The sequence below is a fragment of the Apteryx mantelli genome, chromosome 8 (genome assembly GCF_036417845.1).
Source record: "Apteryx mantelli isolate bAptMan1 chromosome 8, bAptMan1.hap1, whole genome shotgun sequence".
Classification (NCBI taxonomy): Eukaryota; Metazoa; Chordata; class Aves; order Apterygiformes; family Apterygidae; genus Apteryx; species Apteryx mantelli.
In genome coordinates, this window is record NC_089985.1 from 40,357,128 (window position 1) to 40,371,508 (window position 14,381).

The following is a 14,381-nucleotide window of genomic DNA, read 5'->3' on the forward strand; positions in this document are numbered from 1 at the left end:
TTATGGTAATACAGCCAGGGTATTTTAGCAAAACAGCAAATTGTTTTGTTAGCATTAAGTTTACACATTTCCCAGCATAAAAGATATAAGCAATTCAAAGTTGTGCAGGTTAAATAGTGACTCTTGACTGTGAACTCTAAGTTGTCTTGCTGAATTGTTTTATGGCATAAATTGTCTTGTACATTCTGTCACTGTCCTCCATTATTCTTTCCTATAATATGTTGTAGATCATCAAAGCCACTGCCCAAGGCTGTGTAGCAGTTTGAGTAACTCTTTTGAGGTTATGATTAAATCAACAGTTGTTTCTTTAACTAAATCCTGTAGGGAAGAAAATCTAACATTCAAGTTCTCTGACTGGAGATCTGTACAATCAGCCACCAGATGGGCTCAAGTTCTGTAGCATGTAAGGACAGTAATTCTGTAGTAGCTTCATATGAAAGTTATTTTTGTATTGTGTTATTCTACATGGTACCAATACTCGTAGAATGCTGAAGAATAACATAAGCCATAGAAATGCATGGAAGGTAGTGCTGAGAGCAGAAGTAAAGGCTCTAGCATTTGGGAAGGGGAAGGTTCTTGTGTCAGGTGGGGGTTGGAGCACACTTCTTCCTTTGCTACAGATCAGCAGATATGATATGGTTTTAACATATACTAGTCTTACATGATGCTCAACAACTGTTTCTAATAAAACTAGGAAAGCCTATCACTTGTTTTAACAGGTACTCAGTAAACAGTAAAAGCGAAGCTTGATGTATTTCAGCAGGGTTTGATTTCAGTGTATCATAACATGCAAAAATAAAAGTTATTTTTGCATGTTATCTTGGAGACAGACACCAAAAAGTTATATCCAGAATAACTTAGTTCTACTAAAATAAAAGCTGAGGTACTACATCACAGTTTGAAAGTAACACTAGGCTCTTCAAAAAAACCATATTGCATAGATTAAGTGGCAGACTGAAGTGCAACCAGCTATAACTTTCTCCCTCTACACCTTAAAGCCAATGATACCAACACTTCAGAGAATACAGCCTGCTTGACTAATTATCTACATGAAGTACGCAGTAAGACAAGAAATCACAAAACAATTCCTGTTAGTATAATTAGGAATAGGTGTCATCAGAACTGGGAAAAGTGATAGGCTAATTATTAAAGAAACAAACAAACAAAACTAGCCATCTTTGTTTAAAGACTTCTTCTATCCTGACCTCATTGCTCTCCGCAAAATACCAACTGTCATTGACATTAGCACATTCTAGGGCTGTCACTGTGCAGTGTGACTGTGAGTGTGTGAATCAGCTGTTCTGTGAACTTCCAAATGTGTGAATTATGAGTACTGTAAATAAGCATCTACAAGCTGAGCCTTTATTCCTTCAACTTTTCCAGTTCCATTTGTTGTGAAGAAAGTAATCACAGCCAACATTATAACCATGATAGCTAAGACAAAATGAAAGGCATTCTGGAATAGTGACTGTAGCTTTATACATGGAGAATGCACCTTACCTACTGTATCACAGTTTACTGTAAAGCAACAAAACTTAAATATTTTCACAAGCATTTAGAGTTTTTCTGAGGGTGTGTCTATAATCATGGCATGCAAGATTTTCTGTCCACAATACTTACTTTCTTTTTAGAAAGCGTAGGCCGAGTGGGCATTTATGTATATCAAGGCATATAAATAGGAATCTTTGTCTCTAGAGGCTCTGAAAAATAAAATATACAGCATTCCATCCAAACACAACAACTTGGTGAAATACTGCCAAAAGTTAAGACAGCTTGAAGAACCTCTACTTGCAATGAAATAAAGTATGAAAGAGCAAACCAGAGGGAAGGAAGCAGAACAGCTTCACCTTTTAATTAGTCCGTTCTCTTTCATTCGTCACAAGATCATTTCAGAATGCTTCCTACCCATACAAAAACATTAGTTTTGAGTGTATCTCTTTTCTTTGTCCTTGAGATGGCCTCCAAGGGTGATAAAGTGAGAGTCATATGATCTACCTTGTGTGGAACTGGGAAATGGTTCTTAACAGACCCAGCTGTTCCTGAAAGGCAAAAGCCTAGTACACCAAGAGGTCAAAGAAACAGTAACTGCCTAAATAGCATTGAAGGCATGTATGTAGTATTTGCAACAGACTCTTACTATATAACCTTGTATTACCCATTTACCTAAAAATGATTAAATACTAAACTTGATTATTCTGATACTGTTATCATGGTATAAGTTACTGCTGTAGCTGATTGCCTCTCCTCACCTTTTACTGTTACTCTGTGCAATAGTTTATTTTCTTCTTGCAAGACTATACAGAATAACTTCAGCTCCTGCGCTATTTAGAATGGCACACTGAGTTTGCAGTTCATTCACAGGTTCTTAGATCAATAATTATTCGTTTTTCAGATATTGAGGTTATAACTAGGTTACATAAACTATTACTGATTCATCTTAACTAATCCTGTTATACAAAGCAATAATCTGGTGAATTTTACACATGTAACAAAAAGCAACAACACAAAGGTTAAACAAGAACAATGTAGAAGCAGAGTAACTGATACAATTCCCTTCAAGCAATATTTTATCCATCAGACTGCACATGTATTAAAGTGGAAAAATATTTTTATTAATAAAAAGCCCCAAAACTTGAGTACATACATGTTTAACCACACACTTGAACACATTTATCATTTTGATTCTCAGAACTTTAGTTGTAAAAATCAGTTTATCTGGTTAACACCAGTTTGTAGTGGTAGCAAGAAAGGATGTTCAATTTTGTGTATTCATATTACATGTCACTCTAAATCATAAAAGAATCTACAACTGCAGTCTTTTAACATGAGAGAAGCTGCACCTAATTCAGCAATTTGGGAAACGATCTCCAGTTGGGTTTTGAGGATAATGAAATATTAAGAGACAAGAAACCACTTTGTAACAATTCTTTCCTTACAATATTAAGTATCAAAACTAAACTGAAACACTGACTTAAGTAGCAAATGTTATTAAATCCATATGTTTAAACACTGTGACTTTAATCCAATACCTTTATATGTGTCTTAGTTTGATTTTGGTGGAAACATTTTCATAGATTACAAATATGTCCCTAATTGTAGTAGCCAAAGATAGTTAAATTGCCTGTTTATAAACAAATTGTGTTCAGTAATCAGAATAATTCCTCACATGATACAGGAAGCTGTATCTTTTGATCACAATCATAAAAAAAAGTTGCAAGAGTCATCTGTCTAATATTGTAAATTTTTTAAAGAGTTTGCTGCAGAACTGGATGTATATTCTTTTAAATCGTGTTTTGCTAGCTTTTGGGTGGAATGATGAATTGGTTAAATGAGGTGGTCATGTCCCCCCACCCCAGCAAGCAACCATTTCCTAAAACACGTTATTCCTGTGAAATCTTACATCTCTTGCTGAAGGCCTGAGAACCAATGTTCATCTTTTGACATAGTTTCTTCCTACTCAGTTCTCAGAGGGGAGGAGAGCTATTGCTTTTTTTTTTTTTTTTAACTGACACAGCATACAAGTATTATATATTTGCAGTAAGAGCATACAAAAAAAAAAGTTTATATTCCATGCAGCAGTAAATCTAAATCAGCATTTAGTACCACACTTGGATAAAGCAACCATGAAGAAATGTATTATTTACATTGAGATTATCTGGTTGTGCACATTGTTAAGTTTAAATAGATGCCAGAAATTTTATCTAGATGTGCACCTGCCTAGTGTAATGAGCAATCCCTAACTGGTATTTGCTGGGGAGATAGGTTTACAGTCATTTCTTCTCTCCTTTTAAGTACAATCAAGCAGATGTAGAACTTTGGGTTGATGTGGAATGCATTTTCACATGATGCCTGTGTGGAGATAAGGAATGACTAAAATAAGTAGCAATTAGACAACAGGACAATAATCTATATGATCTGTTCACAATTATAGACCTGCCCAGTACTAGCCTCACTATATTAAAAAAAAAATACATGTGCATGCCCACTTCCCTCCCCATCCCTTAAGGTAATGCAGAACAACAGATTGTCTCCCCTAAACTGCAGTAACATTTTGAGCTGTTATAAGGAAGTGCTTTATTTATCTTATAAAAAAGTTGCATGGATAATTGCTAAAAGATTTTTAGTTATCACATAGGCCTTTTTTTTTTAAACAATAAGAAAGAGAAGAGCTTTACGATGTTGGTCGCACTTAGGCATAGATAGAGACAACAAGAAACAGTAAATGCATCTTTTTTTGGGGGCGTAAGTTGCAAACTAGATATTTGCTGACGGGAGAATACCATCCATTCTTAAGGACATGGACTAATAGTAGCGACATGAGAGCTCTGTGAGCTAGCTCAAATTGAAGCCTTGTAGCTGTGATCAGCATGAGTTTAGGTTAAACTAATAAGCCAGTATAAGGTTTGAAATTAGTTAAATTATTATTGGGTATTTTAACCATACAAAGGCCACTCTGCATTTTGTAGGACTCAGAAATTATGCTGAATGGAGAAACTGAGCTGCAGAAGGGGACATTAGCTTTGTTCTCCTGCACTGGGTTTCCATCCCCCAACTACTTTGTTCCCAGCCTTTAAATTCCAGGTGTGCTACCCTGCCATGTAGGGAGACAGCCACTGGGACCAGGCTGGGCTTGATGGGGATGGTGGGTTTGTTGGTTTGGAAGGAATAATGAGTAGAAAATCTCTGGCATAAGAAGCTAATAAGTATTAGGGTAGCATTAGCCTGTAGTCAAAACAGTTTTCTTTTTCTTCTTTTTTTTCTTCAGCTTTTTTGCTATTAGGTTACTTGTGATTACAAAACAAAATTTAACCTTCACTGAGAAGCAAAATGCATGTGCCTGAGCTAATTCAGTTATACAGCTTATAAAGACCGTAGGTATACTTATTCATAATCCAAAATTACAAGTACATAGAATAATTTAAATTTCTAAAAGGAGAGGAAATGTTCTCACACTATAAAGGGAATTGATTGATAAAAGCTGCAGGTATTTCTGTCTTTGGATGCTTATTTGGCTCACCAGAATTTATGAAATGTGAGCAGCCTGTTTTCTCATGTGCACGTAATATTTGATGATAGACAAGGTCAGTGTAACTGGGCTTTTTCTTACAGCACTGGAACCAAGACAAGTAGCCAAAGGAAGAAGAATTTAAACCCCCATAAAACATGTCTTGAGGAGTCTGTTAGTATACTGTTTTATGCTTTCTGCTCTGGGAATGCTAAGAAAGATGATACAGTGGCTTGAATTAAACTGTTCACAGAGTGAGGAATTTACAATGAGTTTTACAAAGGACCTGTGTAAATTTGTGTGCCCAATTACACCTCCAGGCGCCTATGCCCAAAATTATGATGACTAAAATCTGAGGGTGGCCAGGTTTTCCATGTTGCCCCTTTCCCATACCCACCCCCCTCCCCATACCTGAATATTCTATTCCTGGACATGCAAAAATTAACAGCAATCAAAACCCCAAACCACTCCACCTTGCTACTGCTGAGCAGCCTCATGCTCAAATCCAGTTGGGACTCTTTAGACAAAACAAATGGAAGGGGAGAAATATCATTTTACTTTCAAAAGGCTTATTCTCTATACCAGTGATTCCTTTAACTTTCTCACTAGACAGACCGTGGCCCCTGTATTCAGTATATCTGCATGGGCTGGCTCCATCCCTAGCTCAGTACGTTTGATATGCACTGGTCCTTAGCAGAGTATTACTCAGCCTGCTCTTCTCAGAGCTTCTGTATTCACACTGTGTTTTGATTTTGTGCACAGGCAGCAAGTGCAGCCTGTTTGAGATGCTGCACTTGCTGCATGTGCAGTGATGGAACAGGAATGCAAGATGCTCCTGGGGAAGCTGGTGGTTGAAACCAGGCCACCTGCCCTGCAGCTCGCTGTCCTCTCTTGGGAAAGAATACTGCTCGGAGGGACCTTGGCCAGCTGCAGTGTTCTGGGTGGCTGCACATGGCCTGCAAGTAGTAAGCTGAGTCGTCTATCTTTGCATTATTATTCAAGTGACAGCGGCTTTGCAGGAAAGCAGAGCCCCTGAGCTCGGGCACTGGAAGTACCTTGCCATTAACAGCGTACTCGGGCTGTAATAGGCAGCTTCCATGGAAGGAAGGAATCAGTCATGGTATTTATGAAGTTATAATCTACTGTAGTACACAAATTTTCTTACTTCGGTTACATGTGTTACAGTTGAATTGCCATTCTTGAAAAAACATCCAGTTAAAAACTGACAGTGTTGACATAGAGAAATACTATCAGATGTTTTAGAGTGGGACAGATCTTCTATAAATTCAATATATGTCATTTTGCTTAACAAACCAGTAATAAGAGATACCACATGCACCGTAACAACTGTTTTCCCATCAAGCTATTAGTCTTGACTACAGGCCTACATATTTTATCAGTTTCCAAATGCGTTAAGTAAGTACCTCAGTCCTTACAATTACACTACCTGTGCATGGCAGCTGGAGAAGTCATACAACAGGCAGTGAGGCTACGTACCTCAGTCCAGGAGCAGCTGAAGGAATGCAGAGCTACTAGCAGTCTGAACATACTCTGTGGAGGAAGAAAATCAGTTTTCATAAACAGAACAATGGTATTTATATAGAATTTGTGAACATCCCCACACTAATACGAATTCAATAAACTACTGAATGGTTTAAGAGAACCTCCTTCATATAGTTAGTGTCTCAGCTGAGCAACAGTAATTTAGGAGATTGTCTTAATTACTTGTGAATGTATACACATATGCTAAATTGTTACCAAAGATCACAAAGCAGCCTATAATGTGTTACCAGTATTAGAAGCCAATCTTTTTTTTTTTTTCTAGTAATAATAAACAAATAAATAAAAATCCATAAGGACTGTAGCAGCAGACCTTTATCAAGGACACCATAAGAGGGACAACCATCCCTGAGACCTCTAAGGTGATGGCAAAAGAGAAGCAAATATACCTGAGCCTTGCTGACCATTCCCCTAGCACAAAGAGGGCAGGGCTGGGGTGATGGTTTGAGCAGATGGCTGGAAGGAGTAGAAAAAAACGTGTATGAGAGTAGAAAGGAACTCAGGGAATGAGAGCATAAGGGGAAAGGGTCTGGAAGCAGGTGCCTCTGGGTGCCAAGATTTCTGAATGGCTTTCTGCAGCAGATGATCAGCTCTGATCTCAGTAAGCTTAGTGTGTGCTGACGGTTCATACCTCATCTCGATTCTACCATCACAAAAGGGTAAGAGACAATTCAGAATTATTTGCTCTATATTATACATACTGAGAACAACAACTAGATATTTACAGTGGCTTTTAGGCTAGAAAGACTTCTACAAGGAAAGGGGCTGCATGGAAACCTACATGGTGAGAGGAATCTAAGCCACCAAAGGCACAGAGGGGATTCTCCTCAGTTTCTCATTTTCTCGGTTTTCCTCATCTGACATGCTGTGATTTCTTAGACGTCACACACTTCCCATATGTGATGCCATGCCCAAGTCCTATCTGTGGATTTGACATGAGGTGCCTGTGGCATTACATGGAGCTTATCCAGACTAAACCAGAAATTCTGTCCTAAACTAGGTCAGATAAGGTTACTTCATAAAAAAGGCATCCAATTCAACTTTGCCTCAGTTGCAAGTTTTCAACATTCTACCTCATAAACACAATTTGTTTACACAAATTATCATTAAAAAAGCTACCAGTAACTAACTCTTCCTTAAAATAGGAAACTGTCCAGTCTTGTATGACAACTGACAGAAAAAGACTGAGATTTAACTACAAGCTGCTATTCTTTGGTTTCTTTGTGCTAAATGCAACTTCTTAATTAAGAAATCTTTATGAACCCTTTACTTACTAGTTGTAGCATTCAGACTATGTAGCACTTCACTTAAACAACAAACCAACCAACCACACACACTGAAACAACCATGCCAAGATCTGCATTTCACTCTGAGAAGCTGCCTTGACAAAAAAGTTTAAGCTGCCCAGATGCATACAAAACATCATCATTAACTGGTGTTTCTTTCCAGATATATCCCATGCTAGCACATTTTGACAAAGCTGTCATATTTATGGTAATATTCATACAGATGACATTAAGATTTAGATATTCAAATAGTCAACATAGAATATGATTTACCTCCCAGATGCTCCACAAAACTTACAATGCTTGTCATAGCAGTCCGATTAGCTCGCACACAAAAAAAGCCTAATGAGGATAAGGAATTGCTCAAACCCAAACCAAAACAAGACACCCAAACCCTTCTCTCTCTCTTCATATGCAGAACTCTTAATTATGTTCAAACACATTAAAGCAAAGAGAACAAACATTAGGAAAACTTACAGATGAAATCTGTTGTGACCACAGTAGCTAGAAGAAAGGAAGGGATCTACAGAGGTGACCAGAAAGACCAACACAGGCCGCAGCTGACTGTGGCGCAAACCCTAGCCAGGAGAAGGACTGGCTCTACCAGCCCGCTCTTGCCTCTCTCCTCATCAGCACATTGTTTTGGGGCTGCCCAGTGTAACGCAGCAGCTGGATAATCACCAGAAACCTGCCCCACCGTTGGGGTGGGTTGGCAGAAGCCTGGCTGTCCTTTCCCCCTTGTCTCCTGCTCCCACCCAGCCCCCAAAAGCAGTAAAAGGGCAGAAACTTCCCAAGTTTCCTTCCCCCTCCTACTTCCACCGCCATTTTTTCCCCAAGTTTGACTGCTCTAAAACATTTACAGATCTAAAAAGCAGTGAGAAAAAAATGTTCACCTGTCAGGTGATATAAAACCAATCTTCTACTAAATGTGCCAGAATAATTTTTCTCCACCTCAACCACAGTTAAAACCTTCAGTCTATTCATTACTGTCTTTTTATAGTATTTTTATTTAATAAAACCTATTAAGACTACCATACAAATCTCTTTACTTATGCTTTTATCTTTTAACTGATCAATTTTTATATTGCTGACATCCCTTCTTCACCATTTGCTCATTTAAAAATTCATAGTATATGAGCTATGTCTCTGGAGAAAACGTCTATAAAATTTGTTACAGCTGGCAAATGTGTATGAGTCAGTGATAGCACATGACTAAATGCTTCACAGAAAATAAAATTTGTTTCTGTAGTAAGCAGAACTGTTTAAATGTTATTTATTTTTATGTTTCAAAGAAAATATATTGTGAAGTGCTGCATTGATTTAATACGCAACAATGTCTGTGTACACGCTGTACAAGGAAAATTTATGAAACCTTTGCACAACTCCTTTAATTGAATTTTCCAAATCTCTCACCACACACAAATAATCAATATCTTCTGCAGAGAAAACCAGTCAGAATTATTACAGTCTTTCTTTTCAATTTTGTTGTCATCAGCACATACAGAGCACCTGGATATTTGTAATGTCTGGATAGCAAGTTATTTACACCTCTTAAACATATAATTGCTACTAAGTGAGTCCAAACTAATGTTTCTTTTTTTTCTTTTTTATTTATTTTAAATAATTATATTCATGGGAGAAAGCAGTATTTATTCTCATGTAGAAGTTGCTACATGTAGCTGTTGAAAGAACTACAATTCTTTTTAATTTTTTATTAAGCTTAATACACTAAAGTCTAGATCCACTAGAATTAAAAATTAATAGCTATTGAGTCTGTAAAAAGGTACATAGGAAAATAGAGTATAAACAGAAGAGTGAAATTCATGCATAAATGTGGTTGACACCTACATATAAAATGCAGGTTGACAGTTCTATATGTATATATGTCTGAGGCCTATGGTCATATGTCTCATGTGCATTTCTGTATCTGCCACCAGAGTTAATAGCTTAATATTTCATCTACATAGCAGAGGATGTTAAATCATTGGAGAGGTTTGTAATTTGCCCCCTTCCACCCAAAAAGCTTATCATGCCTGTGACCTCAGACCCTGATACTTTCCAAATCTCAGGTTGTATTTTAAAATATGCACCTCCAAGGTGCAGATACGATCCAACCGACCCACATCCTGCCAGGAAAGAAGAAGAGTATTTGGAGGTCAAACAGCAACCTGATCACCAGCTCCCTTACCTTTCAGTAGTATTCCTTCAATAGACAAGATTACTCACTTGTACTGAGAAAATTACTAGCATTGCAGATTTTTGCAGACCAGACTAGGTGCTTTCTATTACCTCTTTTAGACTATACAGGACTTTGCATAGTTACAAACTAAGAAAAAACTGCTTGCATAGAATGAGAGAAGACATACAGTCAAATTTAGCCAGAGGAACATTTTTTAATCCACAAAATAAAAATTATAATGGAATACAACACTCCTACTTAAGATGCACTTTGGGGCAATTCACAATTAGTTTTAATTTTAAATGCAGAAGGGTAGAAACATTTCTCTGGGTCTCTGCATGGGGACATTCAAAATAATCAAGTCAACAAAAGAGATGAGTTGAATTAAGTTCTTGTATAGACACATGTTCAGCACTGAAGTAACCTTAATTCAGTTTTGCTTAATCCTGTCCCACTTACAAGTGTTCTCACTCGCGCAGTGGGTCTGCACAATATTTCTCCTCGATCTCTGCCATTCACCTCCATCTTAAGAGCCTAAATTGTGCCAGCCACAGTGACTGCTCTTTTAGAGGAAATCCTGCAAAGTGCTTCCAAACTGCAGTCCCTTTGTGTCACCTTTGGCCTAAGGGTTCTCCATCCTGTCCTAAAGGCAGGTATGTACTCCATACTGCAGTGGCATTACAGACCTGGTCTGCGTAAGCATTAGCTCCAGTCTACTGAGCCCTGGCATTCAGGCTTTCTGGAATTAGGCTGAGTGAACACTCCTAGAATGTAACTGAACAGCAATTTTATGGGCTTTAGAGCGCATCTTGGGACCTTCAAAACAGGTTAATTCTTAACTTAATTTTGTCTTAGCATAAAGTTTCATAGCCTTTCCAACTAGACCAAAGAGGCAACTCTTATCCGGGTTGGGTGTGGGACTTAAGTAAATGAACACTCATGATGGCCTTCATCTGTCTTCAAAACATTAAGTAGGGTTATTAAGTCAGAGCAAACATTTCAGATGTGAGACAGAACACCAAACCTGGGCATTAGAGGGAAAAAAAAGTGTTAAGAACTACAAGTATATTGTTTGCAAATACAAGCTAAAACTGCTCTAAGTCTTCATCTAATAATAATCTAGTTTGGAAAAAAGTCCACTGGATCATCTTTGTTGCTTTTAGAGAAGAGACTTAACACAGAGTCTAATGGAGAGACCTTGTCAAAGTCCTCCTGGAAAGAAACCTAGGATTTAACTGAAAGGACCTTGATAGAATTAAGAAACTTTTTTTGTGTGTGTGTGTGTGTGCACCAGCATTAGCAGCCTTTTCCAAACAGTTTAAAAAACACAGAAGAACTGAATTTCAGAAACACCTCTATCTCCAAAGCCTACAGGTGAGATTCTCACAAAACCAGAACATATTGTTCTTTCTTACATTCAGCTAATATAGTGGTTCTTAAGACAGAGGCCTACAGCTGTCTTTCCTAATATCTAGGTCCAACCACTGTGTCCAACTTATCACTTACCATGAAAAGTGAGCATTTGCTGTAAGCAAAGGCATTCATGTTATTTGTTCCATTTGCTTTCAAGAAATGGAAACTGTGGAAGGAAATTCGGTTTCTGAATAAATTCACTTGTGGATTTCATTCAGTTCAGCTTCTGCTTAGTCAGTTCATGAGACTGACTTTTCCCAGAGAAGGTATGATCATATTTCTTCCCTGCAAGTGAATACAAGGTCAGGCTGAGAGAGAAACCTATGGTTTTTAGATTAGGGGTTTTACAGGGTCAGAAAAGCCCAGGAAAGGCCAAGAGGCAACAGTGTCTTTGTCCAGAAAGGCAGGTTCAGATCTCCATTCTTTGAGGCAACCAACATTAGATCAAGAAAAGAAAGCAAAAGATGGCAGCTGAGTTAACCTTCAAACTCCTTGGAAGAGTAGCCTGTAATACTGAAAGCCAAGCTGTCAGATGAGACAAGAAAGTCCCTGGACAAGAAAGTGAAGTTTAATAATAGGTGTCTCTAGCCGCCTCTCTCTTCAGCCTGGAAGGCTTTTAAGTTTTTGACAAAAGAGATCATTCAGCTGTATTTTAAGCCTCAGGTAAGGTGTTGCTTAAAAGAAACATACATCTCAGAGAAAAGCATCGTCTCCCTTCATGTAAACCTTTTATGGGTATATTTGCTGCTGAGTCCATTGGCCTAATGGAGGTGTTTCCTTGCTGACTGTGAGCATAGTAATGGGGAGTTTTTGCATGAATTGGAGCAGATTAAACTACCTGCAAGGAAAAATAGTTTGTTATTTTCTTGCCTTTTGGCATACAAGGTACAACTGCCATGCTTCATAGTTGTTTTAGAACAAAGAGGTCAGCATTTTCACTGTCCCTTTTGCAAAGTACAGTAAAACTGGGCAGGCCAGTGGGAACTTGGTTTTACTTACCCGTGTCTCTCCTGGTTTGTATTCAGTAGTAATTTCAGATACGGTTAAATGAAAATCCATTTAGTTAACACTGATATGGTTTCTCAGAAAGACACCACTATCCTTGCAAAGAGCACAAACTTGAGTCACTTAACTTGTATTAAAAATAAAACAACGTGTAAGTTAAGAACATTTAGAACTGAACTTCTTTATCGGTGCTGGCGATAGTAAACCTAATAGGGATGATCCTATTTCCTTTGGGTTTGGCAGGATGAACAACCAGAAAGAAAAAAAAGTATCTTGTATTTCATTATAGGATACAGTCTGAAAATAGTTTTCCTTAACACTGCAAGTATTTGATCTTCTGTAACATTCTCTTATTGTTTCCTACTTGAACAGAGTTATGGACATGATTTATGTCAGTGTTTTTCTTTTTAGGAAACAAAATATTAATATAATTTGTAACAACCAGCTTAAGCAGCTTTCCTGTTTCAAATGCTATCTTCACTCCTTCAAACTGGGAAACTATTAAATTTTCCTTTAACTTATGCCTAAGTTAATAAACATTTATTCTCAACACATACAAAATGTGTTTTGGACTGCAGCAAACTGACTAGATTTCATCTCTTGGCAGCTGCTCTACAGTTTGCTTACATTCTATTCAAAAACATTTTGTTTACTGTAAATGCTAGTCATGGACAAACAATGATGCCATTTTTTATGCTGGTCACACAAAATGATATACTGAGTCCTACATAATGCTGCCCATTGAGCAAGGAATGTTTTGTATTAAGTTGTTTTAAGTAGAGGTTGTTTATGCAAAGTAAATTTCATGCCTCACCATGTGATGATAATGTGACATTCCATCTGTTTCAAGCCACAGAACAGTCATAGGTTTTAAGTCTTGAGCATAACTAATTAAAAATAATTATGAAAAAACACATCCAAAACTAAAAGGCAAAGTAAAACATCTCCAAATAGTTTTTTTAATTACATACTACTTTGCCTCTACCACTTCTATATTTTCAAGACAGCAAAATGGAACTTACTCTTTGTTAAATCAAAATTGACATTGAAACTTCAAAGACAGTCAACTTATTAAACTCATAACTATTTCTATCCTACTTTCACAAAGGTAATATCTCATCCAACAACACTGATCATCGGATAAGTGTTTAGCATTATGGGCTAGTTTCCAGAGCAAAGATGGAACTATGTAATATATATCCTGGTGACCATTAAGGGGCAGCACACAAAGGAAGCAAAGACTGTTCAAATTTGGAGCGGCCCATGGCGCTCACCATTATCACTGCCTGATAAGAGCTGTGATCCATCTGAACTAAAAGGACATGGGGAGTTTGTACTGTAAATCAAAAATAGCAGATTGCACATGAGCCAAATTCCACTTTTAATTTTGTGATAATCTTCTTGGAGCCAAGGAAAATACTACATTTTCTCATCACTATAAGAGGAAAATTCCCCACCAAAGAAAGACTTTAGCTGGAGGAACAGACTGGAAGAACAGATACAACCAAAGTCATAGAGGCTGCCTGTGATATGAAACAGTCCTGCTGGTTGGGACAGGTCTGGCAGACAAAACAGTACAGATCACAACTTTGATTCTGCTCTTGCTCTATTTTAAGGTAGAATGCATGAAAGCCAACAGAAATACCAAATGATTGTTGATTTTAAAGGGTGTGATATATAAGAAATCTTGTTTTCACCCCCTCACCTTCCCAGTTAGACAAGGGACTAAAGTGGCTAAGTGGGCCACACTGTATTAAATGCCACCAATCTCAAATATTTTCTCAGCACTAGTTATGAAGAAACCTAATAGTTAGGATTTCACAGTCCCCAGGAGTGTGCTAAATACCTCACAATACATATAAGGTGATAAAGGTTCTGCTGCAAGGACTGTATGCTACTTGGCTTACACACTGCAAGTGCAGGAGGGGAGAGA

At 37.7% G+C, this 14,381-nt stretch overlaps 1 protein-coding gene across 1 annotated transcript in view; it reads right to left on the reverse strand.

The window, feature by feature from the left end:
* Window positions 1–2,590: 2,590 nt before the first annotated feature.
* ITGB3BP (integrin subunit beta 3 binding protein) overlaps window positions 2,591–14,381 on the reverse strand; it is a 32,738-nt gene continuing 20,947 nt past the window's right edge. The window contains exons 8-9 of the mRNA XM_067301350.1: window positions 6,503–6,556; window positions 2,591–3,849 (exon numbers count right to left, since the gene is read on the reverse strand). Coding sequence (XP_067157451.1) covers window positions 6,504–6,556 — 53 coding nt within the window. The 3' untranslated portion in view covers window positions 2,591–3,849; window position 6,503. The remainder of the gene's footprint in view (window positions 3,850–6,502; window positions 6,557–14,381) is intronic.